The 13,367-nt window shown below is 40.5% G+C and overlaps 1 protein-coding gene across 1 annotated transcript in view; it reads right to left on the bottom strand.

Moving 5' to 3' along the window:
* The window catches only part of LOC126268096 (methyl farnesoate epoxidase-like), a 185,297-nt gene that overhangs the window by 157,569 nt on the left and 14,361 nt on the right, over positions 1-13,367 (bottom strand). The window contains exon 2 of the mRNA XM_049973604.1: positions 616-708. Within this exon, the coding sequence (XP_049829561.1) occupies positions 616-667 (52 nt within the window). The 5' untranslated portion in view covers positions 668-708. The remainder of the gene's footprint in view (positions 1-615; positions 709-13,367) is intronic.

Below are 13,367 nucleotides of genomic sequence, written 5' to 3'. Positions count from 1 at the left end.
CGTCAGCTCCACTGCACTCCCTGTAAAAGAATCTTAATTCTAACTAAATATAGTGGAAAGGGTTCAAGCCTTTCCTATTTTTAGTTAGCTGGTAAAATAACGTCGAAAAAGCAGTTAAGTTTACCATTGGAAATTTATTCTAATCGCAAAACATCGTTTATAAATTGCACTATTGATAAAAGGAAATGTTTTAATACAGGATGGTAAAAACCAACAGCGTTCAACAAAAATGTGAACGAATCCCTAAATGGGTTTCCAAGTTCTACAATCGATCGAAGGATGACCTATGCCATATCACATCTATAATCTAGGTTTAATTTAAGTTTCACAAAAGAGAAAACTATCAGAATGGTCTACAGTGACCCTCAATTATCTTTAATAACTTATCTAACTTGTCGTAAATTACAGTGGCTGATGTGGCTTCTCAATAACTATATAAAAGAAAAATCATCGCGTTTCAGATCTGTTCTTCAAGTGGCAAATGTGAACACCATGAGTTTTAATTAACGATCACCATTAGTATTACGCAAAAAAAGGGGTGTAACAGATGAGACTTCTGCAGTTCTGAGTGAAGCCTTATGCGCTCAAATATGCGGCATCGCGTGCGTTCATTACCTTGTCGGTGTTTAGGCAGCGTCAGGGCGGCAGCGGCCGGCGCAGCAGCCATCCAGCTCGCCGTCTCGGAACCAACTCTCGAACTTCTTCTTACTACAATTTACCGAAGTTAGTTTAAAAAAGCTATCTGGCTGTGTTTTCATCTGACCAATCAGGGTGTCAATGTTAACCTTACGCTCCGCCTACAAAAATTCTGTCTATCCAATGGGAAACGTTATACTTTTCGTGGTGGGGCAATGTTTTTAAAGTTTGCAACGTAACAGAGACGCTAAAAAGTCTCACGCTAAAACCTGCAGCTAGTGTGGTCCTTTTAGCGTTATCGTGAGATCTATACTGCTCTTCTGGAGGGCTCTATCTTTTAACATGGGCTGGGGAGTGATCCTAATGTAACAGACACGCGAAAAAGTCTCACGCTAAAACTTGCGGGTGGTAGTGGCCCTTTTTGTGTTATCGTAAGATCTATACTGCTTTCCTGGAGGGCTCTAGCTTTTAACAAGGGCTGGGGGTTGTCCTTGACATACCTGAGACGTGAAAAAGCCTGACGCTAAAACGTGCGGGTTGTATAGTTGTACAGGTAGGCTCGCGGCGTGGGTGCCCAGTCCCTCCCCACGGTTCTGCTCTCGGCTTCTGTCCTCGTTTCTCCCCTTGGAACAGCGTCTGCCTCACGGTGGGAAGGTACGACATGCATTTAGGCATTCTTGTGTTAGTCAGTGGTATTCCATTTGCTCACTCGTTACTCGTATTACTTTGGTTAATTTAATGTCACGATTTATTCGGAGCTATGTGACATACTAGTAGATTTCCTTATTATGTCAGGGTTTTCATGTAAGGTGTTGGATTTGCCTGACACCTTACATATCACCACCCTTCGAACTTAATTTTTGCACTGAATTTAGGCAATGACTGAATCGTTGTCTAAGTCAGTCAAAAATTTTCTAATTTATCTAAATTTTGTAGCACACTGTTCAGCCACATTATTCTGTTCTATGCTAGTTTGTATTACTAATTTATATTCTTCCACATTACAATTAAAAATGACAAGAGAAGAATATTTTTATACTATTATTAGTTTTTAATTATTTTCTTTCTTTATTTAAGTGTGAAGTTTGTTTTTTTAGAAGTTTGTTATCGAAAGTGAGGAGTCTTTCACATCGATTTTCTTAGAAATATTGTTTATATAAATATAGTAATTAAGTAAAATCTATTCCTAAGACATTTTTAAGTATGATGTACAAGTAAAAATGTTTTTGTTTCTAGACACTCATTTCAACATTGTTACACTAACAAGTAAGAATTATTTCCAAGAGTTGCTTTGACAAACAAATATACATACACAAGTATTGAGATATTATCCTACTAAATGTTACAAATGTTAAAAAAAATTGCTTTGGCAAAGAAATATACATACACACGTATTGAGGTATTATCCTAATAAATGGTACAAATGTTAAAGAAAGGGAAAACATCCAACAAGAAAATTTTTTATTCTTTGTTTTTATAAGGAGAAACTAAGTAAAATATAGTTATTCTTTCAATTTTATGAGGAGAAAATAAGTGACATTGTTTCTTTATACACTGTCCATTTCAGAACTAATGACTTATTTTTATCGATAGTCCATTTTTTATTTAAGTCCATAGTCAATGACTGTTATTTTGTAGTTTATTAGCTGTATGGTGTGCTTAACGTATTTAGTTTTTCACACGTTTCTTTTGCACAATTCCTACATCATATAATTTGATTTCACACGTTCACACAATCCTATGAATGTTCAAGCATGAGGTTGGCGAATGTTTTTGCACGAAGGTGATAGACTTGAGCGAGATGGATGTGAGCAAGCATTTGATGTACAGCTTCGTTCGTCGTTTCTTGTTGGCTTTGCAAGTGTGTGTTGCTGTTGATGAGGTCCCATAATGGAATGGAGCTGTGAGTGTAGAATCTCGTGGTTTACTGGCTTTGTGTGCGTGAAAGTCATCGTTATGTGTCGCTGAAAACGGTCGTTTTTCGTTGTAATACTTCGCAGACGACTAGTTTACAATAGGATAGGGATTTGGGAAGGTATGTCGTCTATTCTTGACCCATCTTCTTTCTTGGTCTCAATCTTGCGAATCTTTAACTTCTGTTCTTCCCGCTTTTTCTCTGCTTCTTACTTGCTTCTTGGTTCTTCTCTGGGCAGGATATGGAAATATTTATTGGTAATTAGTCGCTTTAAAGTTGATAGACTGTTTGGGCGCGTCATTTTTACTTTGTGGAAGTCCTTCTTCAGTTTCGTGCATCAGCGTGCTGTTTAATAGCAGTAGTGTAACTTTTACGCATATTTTTTGCCAGCGGTGGCTTGCCCAAGCGGTCTTCTCGTCCGGCCGTTTTTTTGCTCGCTCCGCTGAGTCGGGGGCGCCCTGGGGTTTACGAGCGGTGAAAATCCGGTGTCCTGGCGTCCCGTGGCGCCTCTGCAGGGCTGTCACTGTGCGGCTTCCTGTTCCATCCCAGCAGGATTCCTCCTAGCGGGCACATTTATTGCCCACTTTCGCTACAAGGGCCGTCTGTTAGTTTCGCCTTTCCCTTCTCTCGACGCTCCTCCTATGTAGGAATCGTGTCTTGCTAATTACTTCCTTTCCTTTCTTGATACATCTCGCGTTGCAACTTGTGGGTCGTTGCATCTCTTCCTTGCTGGAGTTTTTACAATGGTTCTTACAAAAAGTTTTACTTATAATCATCTAACATATATCTAGTATCTACTTGTTTTGCGCCTACTTAAAAAGCTTTACAAATTTCGGCGCCCTTTCCATGTTACAATTATAAAATATTCGGAGTCTTAACTTCTACTCAAGAATCCTCAAATTCGTTTTTTTATTTTTGTGTAGTGTCATGGTGTATAGTATTTTAGTATTTCATGCTGTTAGACTATCTACGCTTTATCCCTTCACCTTAATCTATGGTACTATTGTGTTATTATTGAAACTACTTTCTTTTTCCCACCTTCCTCTCTCTTCATTCTTCTTTCACCTGACGATCTTATCTGCAACATAATCTTGAAATATTGTGCTGATTATTTACCAGTAATAAAATTAATCTTCAAACTTTTTTATATGGCTCACATGGTGAAGTCCTAAGGTTTTGCCCGTTTTTGGGTTCATTAGTTCCACAGCATTATCATGAGCAATTCGGCTAATTATGACAGGTCCTTTATATGCAGCGTAAAACTTATGTATTTTGTGTTTCTGTTTGCTGGAGAGATGGTGTGTTTTTACAAATACTTTCTGGCCTACTGAGAATGTTCTTTTAATTGCTGTTCTATCTCCTCTTTCTTTTCTTTTAATGGCTGCCTTTCTGATGTTGGAGAGTGCTGTTGCTATGATTTGTTAGTGCTGTCTACGTGGTACAATAGGAAATCTAACATTTTCTCTGGTTATGTTTGGGAGTTCAATATTTTTAAGTACAGTAACTGGAGGTAGTAGTGTAGTGCTTTGTGGCATTTCATTTATTACTTCTTGAAAATCTGTAAGGTATATATCCCAAGTGTTGTGTCTTTTGCCTGCATATAATCGACATAAAGTGCCTATGTCCTTCATAGATCGTTCTGCTGGATTTACGCTAGGTTTGTACTTAGATATGTAGACGGGTTTTATTTTGTGTTGTTTTAACGTGTTCTGCCATTGCACTGATTTGTATTGTGGGCCATTATCGGAAATTATTCGTTCCACTCGACCTACTTGTCTGAGAAAATCTTGTCTAAATGCTTTACTTATTGCAAGACCTGTTGCCCGTTTTAATGGTGTCAAGGTAACATATTTAGAAGTAAGTTCTAAAACGACAAATATGAAAATATATCCATTTTTTGTTCGTGGGAGGGGCCCCATCAAATCTGTTGCAGCTATTTGTTTTAATCTTTGAGGAATTATTGTAAACATAGGTGGTTTGGTTTGGAAAGTGAAGTGTTTAGCCCTCATACATTTTTTGCATTTGACTAATACTGTTCTAATTCGTCTTTCCATATTAGGAAAATGGCTTGTTTGTTTTATTTTTAAAAAGCATTTCTTTGGTCCAAAGTGGCCATTACTTAAATGTGTATACCATATGTACTTATTAATTAGTTCATCTGGTATATAAATTAACCATTCATTCGTAGCAACATTTCGTCTAAAAAATAAAACATTGTTTTTTACGAGATAGTGCTGTCGAATGTCTGGAAAATCCTTACTTCTCCACTTGTGTTTGATTCCTAGTATTTCGGGATCCTTGTCCTGTTCTTTGCCTATGTTTTTCAATGCTGTCGTAATGTAGTTTTCGAAAGGTACTTGTTTCATATAGTACATTGTAAACTGGTCTTCTGCTGCTTCCAAACCTATGTTTTTGGATGCACCCTGTGGACATCGTGATAAAGCATCTGCTAATACATTCGCTGGTCCTGGTATGTGTGTAATAGTGAAGTCAAATTCTTGTAGTATTAACATCCATCTGGCTAACCTCCCATGAGTTAGTTTGGCGGATAACAGAAATTCTAATGCTTTGTGGTCAGTATATACTTTTGTTTTTCTTCCGAGTAGGAAATATCGAAAACGTTGGAAGCCCCATACAATGGCCAATGCTTCCAGCTCCGTGACTGAATAGTTTTTCTCGCTTTTTGTGAGTACCCGACTGGCAAAGGCAATTGTTCTATATGATCTTAGCCCTGCCTGTTCGTATTCTTGGAATAACACAACTCCTAAACCTGTTTTCGCGCTATCAGTGGCCATACAAAAATTTTGTGTTAGATCAGGATGTGCTAAAATCGCTGCTGTTGTTAGTGCGTTTTTCACTTTTAAAAATTCTTCATTGGCCTGTTGATCCCATACCCAGGGCGTGTTTTTTCCAGTCAGTGCACACAGGCGTGGTGTTGCGAGAGAGTCGATCCAAATAAATTTTTTATAGAATCCGGTGAGACCTAGAAATCCTCTGAGAGTTTTCTTATTATATGGAGTACAGAATTCTTTGATTGCCGTTAGTTTTTCTGGGTCAGGCATTACCCCTTTCTCGGAAATTATGTGTCCTAGAAATTTGACCTCTCGCCTTCCAAATTTGGATTTTGTTATATTTACTGTGACCCCATGCTCTTTCATGATCTGTAAAAACTGATTTAATGTGTCGTTGTGATGTTCCCAAGAGGGTTCTGCTATAATCACATCATCAACATAACAAGTAATTTTTTGTAAAATTTCAGGGCTGAGTATAGTATTAAATCCCCTAATAAACGCTGCTGATGATATGTTTAAACCAAATGGCAATCGTTTAAACTGGTAACATCTACCGAATACGATAAATGCTGTAAATTTTCTACATTCTGGGGCCAATTCTATCTGCCAGAAACTACTCCGTAAATCAACTGATGAAAATATCTTAGCACCGTGGAAGTTTTGTATCAATTCCTCTAATTTATCTGGGCGATCTGTCTCAGTGATTATGATTGTGTTGATCTGTCTGGAATCAAGCACTAACCTGATGCTCCCATCTCGTTTTTGTACAATATGTAGCGGGCTGTTATATGTGGAGATAGCTGGTTCAATAATATCGTCATCTAACAATTTGGATATCTCCTGGAATACTTTATTCCTGTAGCTTAATGGGATTGTATAGGGTGGCACTCTAAATGGTTTGTGCTGTTTTACTTCAAACTTGTACTGAAAGTGCTTAATACTGCCAGTCTTAGGTAAAAATATCTCTGCTTTATCTCGTAAAATATCCTCTAATTCTCTTTTACTGTGTTCCGAAATACCTTGAACTTCTTGTAATTTTTTTGTCGATTTCTTTATGGACTTCTAACATGAGTTGAGGCGATTCCTTCTTTTGTGCATACCATTCTAATTCTTCATCCTCTTTATCTCGCGTCATTCTTAATTGTTTGTTTATAACTGGTATTTCTCCTAATTTTAGCTTTTGCTCAAAGAGAAGTGTGACATTCCCGAATGTTACGCTACCTTTCCCCATATCTAGTATCGCTCGTCTCCCATTTAAAAAATCTGCACCTATAATCAAATCTACAGTTAGTTTAGGTATAATCACGAAGTTGGCTTCGATCTTTTGCCCTTGGCACGAAAGAGTTAACCTTGTTTGTCTCGTAACTTCCGCAGCATTGTTTCTAATAGGACCTCTTACTTTAATCTTACGTGTTTTCAGAACTGGCAATTCCTCATTGGCATTACACTGCATGAATAAATTTTCTGAGATCGCAGTCAGTTCACTTCCGCTATCAATTACAATATTGACTGGGATATGCTTTACCACAGCCTTCACAATTGGTTGAATTTGAAAGGGTTGGCTCTGTTCTTCTTCTTCTTGCATCAACGAATCCTCCACTGAATCATACATGAGTCTTTTTAGGAATTTCCCTTGTGATTTCGAACTTTCTGTAGGATAAGCTTCGAGTGCTACTTCTCTCTCTTTTATTTCCTCTTCTCTATTTCTTCCTTCATTTACGCTTTCTTCTACATCCTCTACTTGTTCCTCATCCTCATCTATCTTCTCCTTCTTCGTCGCTACTTCCACATAATCGCATCTAAATGCTCTAATTATCGCTTCATAACTTCCTTCATTATATACGTTGGGTTGTGTGCCCACTCGTAACTTATTTTCAACCATTGTCGACTGCGCATTATCCTCATTGAATTCGCTTTCCCTGGTTTCCATCTCAAATAGCTCTACAATACTCATTACTTCGTCCTTTCCTCCTACATTCGTTGTGCATATCTCTGGTAATTCATCTTCCTTGTCAGTATTCTCCCAATTAATTTCGTCCCAACACGATATTGTTATTTTCTTGTCTTGGTTTTCATCTGGTCGCTGCGGATTTGTTTCTTCCTTCTTCTCTTCTCGTGATGAGATTTTTACTTCTCTGTTCAAGGTGCTGCAATTGTCCTGAGTCGGTGCGTCATTCTCTTTGGCATGGGCGCTTAGTTGTCAATTCGAATGTTTATCGGGTTTTGGTGGCCTTACCTCAACCTCTTCTATCTGTATTCGCTTCCCTTGTTCAGCTTGTTGATAGTGGTTTCTTTGTTGATAATTTGTCGGTCTATTGGTTCTCCAGTACCCATTCCGGTTGTCGTTATTCCCTCTGTAATAGTTGTTGCCGTTGCTGAGTGAATTATAGTTATTCCCATATTCTCTTCTAAATGTATAACCGGTTCTTTGTTGAAATCTATTGTCGTTTCTTAGTGCGAAGTTATCCCGTGGTTCGTAATTATTGTTTCTTCGTACTGTCTCTTGTGGATTCCACTGCTTTTTGCTTTCGTTTCCACGTGCGCTTCGCCTTTTTCTTGCGTCATCTTCCGAAAATATGAATTCTAGTTCCCTTAGAATACCTTTAAATGCTTCGACGTCATTGTCTCCGCGACCTACTAATGATTGCTGGTATTTCAGTGGTAACTTCATCGTGCATAATTTAATCAACTCTCCGTCACTGTATGGTACATCTAAGCATTGATTTTTGTTTGCCATTACTTCGAAAAATTTCACGGGACTCTTCTCTCCTGAATTTTCAAAATATGGGTTCTGTAATAATCCGTACTTCACTCTGTTCTGTGCTTCGCTGGACCAATATCGTGAGAGAAACTTCTCTCTGAAATCTTCGTACGATCGGCATGTCGTTGCAACGTTCTGCATGGTTTCTGCGACTGTTCCTGACATGTGTGCACATATAAAGTCTAATTTGTGTGCTAGCGTCCAGTGTTCTGGTAATCCTACTCGGAATTGATCAATAAACTTTCGTGGGTGTAGTGAGTTTCCTTCTCGAAAGTGTTGAAATTTTCTGACTGTGAGGAAATGGTCGTTGTCGTACTTCGTCATAGTTCCATATGAAATTCGCGGTTCTTCGCCACTTTTGTTTCTGATCATTTCTCCCGTCGTTCTTTCCTGTTGTGGTAGATCCATTGGATGTGGTCCACTGTAACTTTCGCGTACCCGCGGTGCAGGCTGTCTGATTTCACTTATGTTACTTTCCGCCTGTGATTGGAATCGCAAATGCGTAATATCTTCGTTAATTTCTTGTTTCTCCGGTGCTGTTACAGATACGGATGTGGTTGCAGATTCTGTGCTTGTTCGATCCTGTTCACTACGCTCTTCAATGGTTTGCAGCAACTCTGCTCGCAATTTCTGAAATTGTCGCTTCGTTTGCGCTTCTATTTTGACTATGCGGTTATCATATCTTTTCAGCGCTGCTTTTGTGATACGTTTGTGTGACACACTGTTCTCAACAATTTCACGCGCTGTACATGCTGCTTGTCTAGTAATTACGTTTATCTGTTTCTTTAGTTTCTTGACTTCTCCCTGAGTGTTGTTACGTAATGTTTTGATCTCGTCCTGAATATCATTACGCAATGTTTGTACGTCCGCTTGTACCTTGTCAATGTCTGTTCTCAATTGATTGTGACCTATTATTAAGTTTCCTATCACTTCTCGAGATTCTTTTGCCTCGTCTTCAATATGACTTAGGTGTAACTGAATTTTTTTGTTTTGTTCTTTAATCTCACGCATTTGTCTCGTGGTTTCCGCATTCTGAATTTAAATTTGGTTCGCAATTTCTTTATTCTGCTTTGTCATGGTTTCCGTAATTTGTTGTAATAATTCCGCCAAATTTGTGGGTCCTATTGCGTTTTCTTCCGACGTCCTACACTCTGTGTTTTCGCCCAAGTGTTGGTTCGCAACCGATTGCATTGAACTCTGCTGTGACGCGTTTCTGCTCATATTCCTTGTACTCTGTGGTGAGGGATCTCTGATTACTTGTACTATGGGTTCTACATATTCAAGACGCAAGTTAGAATCCTCGTCGCTTGTCTCTCTACCTTCCTGCTCCTCTATCGTACGCTGACATAGGTTTTCTGTGCCTTGCCGTACATTATCCTCGTTATGGTGCGTTATCTGTCCTATTTCTCGCGATACTGAATCGTCTGTTGTACTGTCCTCTATTCTCTGTCGATTTTCATGCTGGGTCTCTACCTCAGTTCGGTCAAGGTCTCGATTTGCCATTGCTAATCTTTCCGAATCCCTTATTTTCTGTTTTAAAAGCAATGCACACGCCCTACTTCGCGTCAAAATGCGCTCATACGATCTCACACGTTTTTTAAACTTTTTGTTCACACGACTTGACACTACCAAGACTGACAATCCATTCACTTACTTGTTGGGACAGAACCAACTTGTCAACGATGTACCCGCCACCTGTGCGCTTGCATTGGAGAGAAAACTTAATTCTAACAAGTTTTAAAATTCATAACTTAATTATGCTATTGTCTCTGGTAGAATGTCTTTCTTGAATACTTTTACTATCTATTGCTGCAGCTACTGTTTTCGACTGTGTATAACTTTAGAGGAAAAAAAAAATTTTTTACAAAAAATTTTTCAACAATATATTTTTCTGACCTAGTTAGGCATGTGGTCGACCTTCAATCATGGTATTTTACCATCCTGGCAGGGTCGCCATTTTCTAAACATTCATGGTGGTGTCTGATTGTACTTATCGTGTCTCCCAACCACTTTCGCGCAACGACGCTCTGAGCGTGTTTTTTAGGGAACTAGTTTGAACCTGGAACCTGTTGCTGGTAAGGAGACGCCAGACCACACATGACATGTAGAATTCAGAAGAGTTCAGTGAGACTAGCGATGATATAACCAAATACTAAATGATCTCAGCGTCAGCTCCACTGCACTCCCTGTAAAAGAATCTTAATTCTAACTAAATATAGTGGAAAGGGTTCAAGCCTTTCCTATTTTTAGTTAGCTGGTAAAATAACGTCGAAAAAGCAGTTAAGTTTACCATTGGAAATTTATTCTAATCGCAAAACATCGTTTATAAATTGCACTATTGATAAAAGGAAATGTTTTAATACAGGATGGTAAAAACCAACAGCGTTCAACAAAAATGTGAACGAATCCCTAAATGGGTTTCCAAGTTCTACAATCGATCGAAGGATGACCTATGCCATATCACATCTATAATCTAGGTTTAATTTAAGTTTCACAAAAGAGAAAACTATCAGAATGGTCTACAGTGACCCTCAATTATCTTTAATAACTTATCTAACTTGTCGTAAATTACAGTGGCTGATGTGGCTTCTCAATAACTATATAAAAGAAAAATCATCGCGTTTCAGATCTGTTCTTCAAGTGGCAAATGTGAACACCATGAGTTTTAATTAACGATCACCATTAGTATTACGCAAAAAAAGGGGTGTAACAGATGAGACTTCTGCAGTTCTGAGTGAAGCCTTATGCGCTCAAATATGCGGCATCGCGTGCGTTCATTACCTTGTCGGTGTTTAGGCAGCGTCAGGGCGGCAGCGGCCGGCGCAGCAGCCATCCAGCTCGCCGTCTCGGAACCAACTCTCGAACTTCTCCTTACTACAATTTACCGAAGTTAGTTTAAAAAAGCTATCTGGCTGTATTTTCAACTGACCAATCAGGGTCTCAATGTTAACCTTACGCTCCGCCTACAAAAATTCTTTCTATCCAATGGGAAACGTTATACTTTTCGTGGTGGGGCAATGTTTTTAAAGTTTGCAACGTAACAGAGACGCTAAAAAGTCTCACGCTAAAACCTGCAGCTAGTGTGGTCCTTTTAGCGTTATCGTGAGATCTATACTGCTCTTCTGGAGGGCTCTATCTTTTAACATGGGCTGGGGAATGATCCTGATGTAACAGACACGCGAAAAAGTCTCACGCTAAAACTTGCGGGTGGTACTGGCCCTTTTTGTGTTATCGTAAGATCTATACTGCTTTTCTGGAGGGCTCTAGCTTTTAACATGGGCTGGGGGTTGTCCTTGACATACCTGAGACGTGAAAAAGCCTGACGCTAAAACGTGCGGGTTGTATAGTTGTACAGGTAGGCTCTCGGCGTGGGTGCCCAGCCCCTCCCCACGGTTCTGCTCTCGGCTTCTGTCCTCGTTTCTCCCCTTGGAACTGCGTCTGCCTCACGGTGGGAATGTACGACATGCATTTAGGCATTCTTGTGTTAGTCTGTGGTATTCCATTTGCTCACTCGTTACTCGTATTACTTTGGTTAATTTAATGTCACGATTTATTCGGAGCTATGTGACATACTAGTAGATTTGCTTATTATGTCAGGGTTTTCATGTAAGGTGTTGGATTTGCCTGACACCTTACAATTTTAAGTACAGAAAATATTTATCTTAGTATCATACTCTCTAGAACAAAAAATATAAAAATAAACAATATAACAAAACACCCAAAACGAAGGAATTATCCAACTGGGACGGAAATCGATAGACACAATGTTGATGTACATGCAAAAAAATTACTGCAGTTTCAGAAGAATTGGATGACATATTCAAGAGAAAGAACTTCACAAATTGAGCAACTGAGCAACGCACTGGTCCACCTCTGGCCCTGGCAAGCAGGTATTCGAATTTGCATTGATTTCTAGAATTGTTGGATGTCCTCATGAGGGATATCATACAAAATTATGTCGGATTAAATCGTGAACTTTTAGGCTGGTTAGAGGGTCCTGCCTGTAACGCTCCAAACATTCTTAGTGCGGGGGGGAGAGATGCGAAAACTTTGCTTACCAAGGTAGGGTTTGGCAAGGACAAAGGCAGGCAGTAGAAACTCTCGCTGTGTGCGGTTGGATTATCTTGCTGAAATGTATGCTCATGGTGGTTTGGCATGAAGGGAACAAAACGGTGCGTAGGATATCGTCGACATAACCACTGTGCTGCAAGGGTGACGCGGATGACAACCGAAGGGGTCCTGCTATGAAATGAAATGGCACTGTGGACCATCACTTCCGGTTGTGCGGCACTGTGATAGTCGGGCTGGTATCTCACACTGTCCAGAGTGTCTCCAGACAGATTTTTGGCATGGAACCTCATTGACTGGAGTAGAAGTCTTTCAGTGACGAGTCCCGCTTCGAAGTGAATCCCAGTGACGGTCACGGTATTGAGTTGCTCAACATGTAAAGCCCTTTCTCATGGACAGATCACCCAGTTTTTCTGTAACTGCAGTCATTTGTTTTTCTGTACGTATACGCTACATCTACTGTTCCATTCGGTTAATTCCTTCGTGGCGCATCGTACCTTTTTCTCATAAAGTGCCCATTTCTTGGTTTTTGCGCCCATCATGCAGTTGAACTATTGTAGGGACGTCATGCTTGAATATACACTCCTGGAAATGGAAAAAAGAACACATTGACACCGGTGTGTCAGGCCCACCATACTTGCTCCGGACACTGCGAGAGGGCTGTACAAGCAATGATCACACCCACGGCACAGCGGACACACCAGCAACCGTGGTGTTGGCCGTCGAATGGCGCTAGCTGCGCAGCATTTGTGCACCGCCGCCGTCAGTGTCAGCCAGTTTGCCGTGGCATACGGAGCTCCATCGCAGTCTTTAACACTGGTAGCATGCCGCGACAGCGTCGACGTGAACCGCATGTGCAGTTGACGGACTTTGAGCGAGGGCGTATAGTGGGCATGCGGGAGGCCGGGTGGACGTACCGCCGAATTGCTCAACACGTGGGGCGTGAGGTCTCCACAGTACATGTTGTCGCCAGTGGTCGGCGGAAGGTGCACGTGCCCGTCGACCTGGGACCGGACCGCAGCGACGCACGGATGCAAGCCAAGACCGTAGGATCCTACGCAGTGCCGTAGGGGACCGCACCGCCACTTCCCAGCAAATTAGGGACACTGTTGCTCTTGGGGTATCGGCGAGGACCATTCGCAACCGTCTCCATGAAGCTGGGCTACGGTCCCGCACACCGTTAGGCCGTCTTCCG

Source organism: Schistocerca gregaria, chromosome 4 (assembly GCF_023897955.1).
Source record: "Schistocerca gregaria isolate iqSchGreg1 chromosome 4, iqSchGreg1.2, whole genome shotgun sequence".
NCBI lineage: Eukaryota > Metazoa > Arthropoda > Insecta > Orthoptera > Acrididae > Schistocerca > Schistocerca gregaria.
The sequence above is the reverse complement of the archived record's forward strand: the minus strand, read 5'-3'. Positions and strand labels throughout refer to the sequence as shown.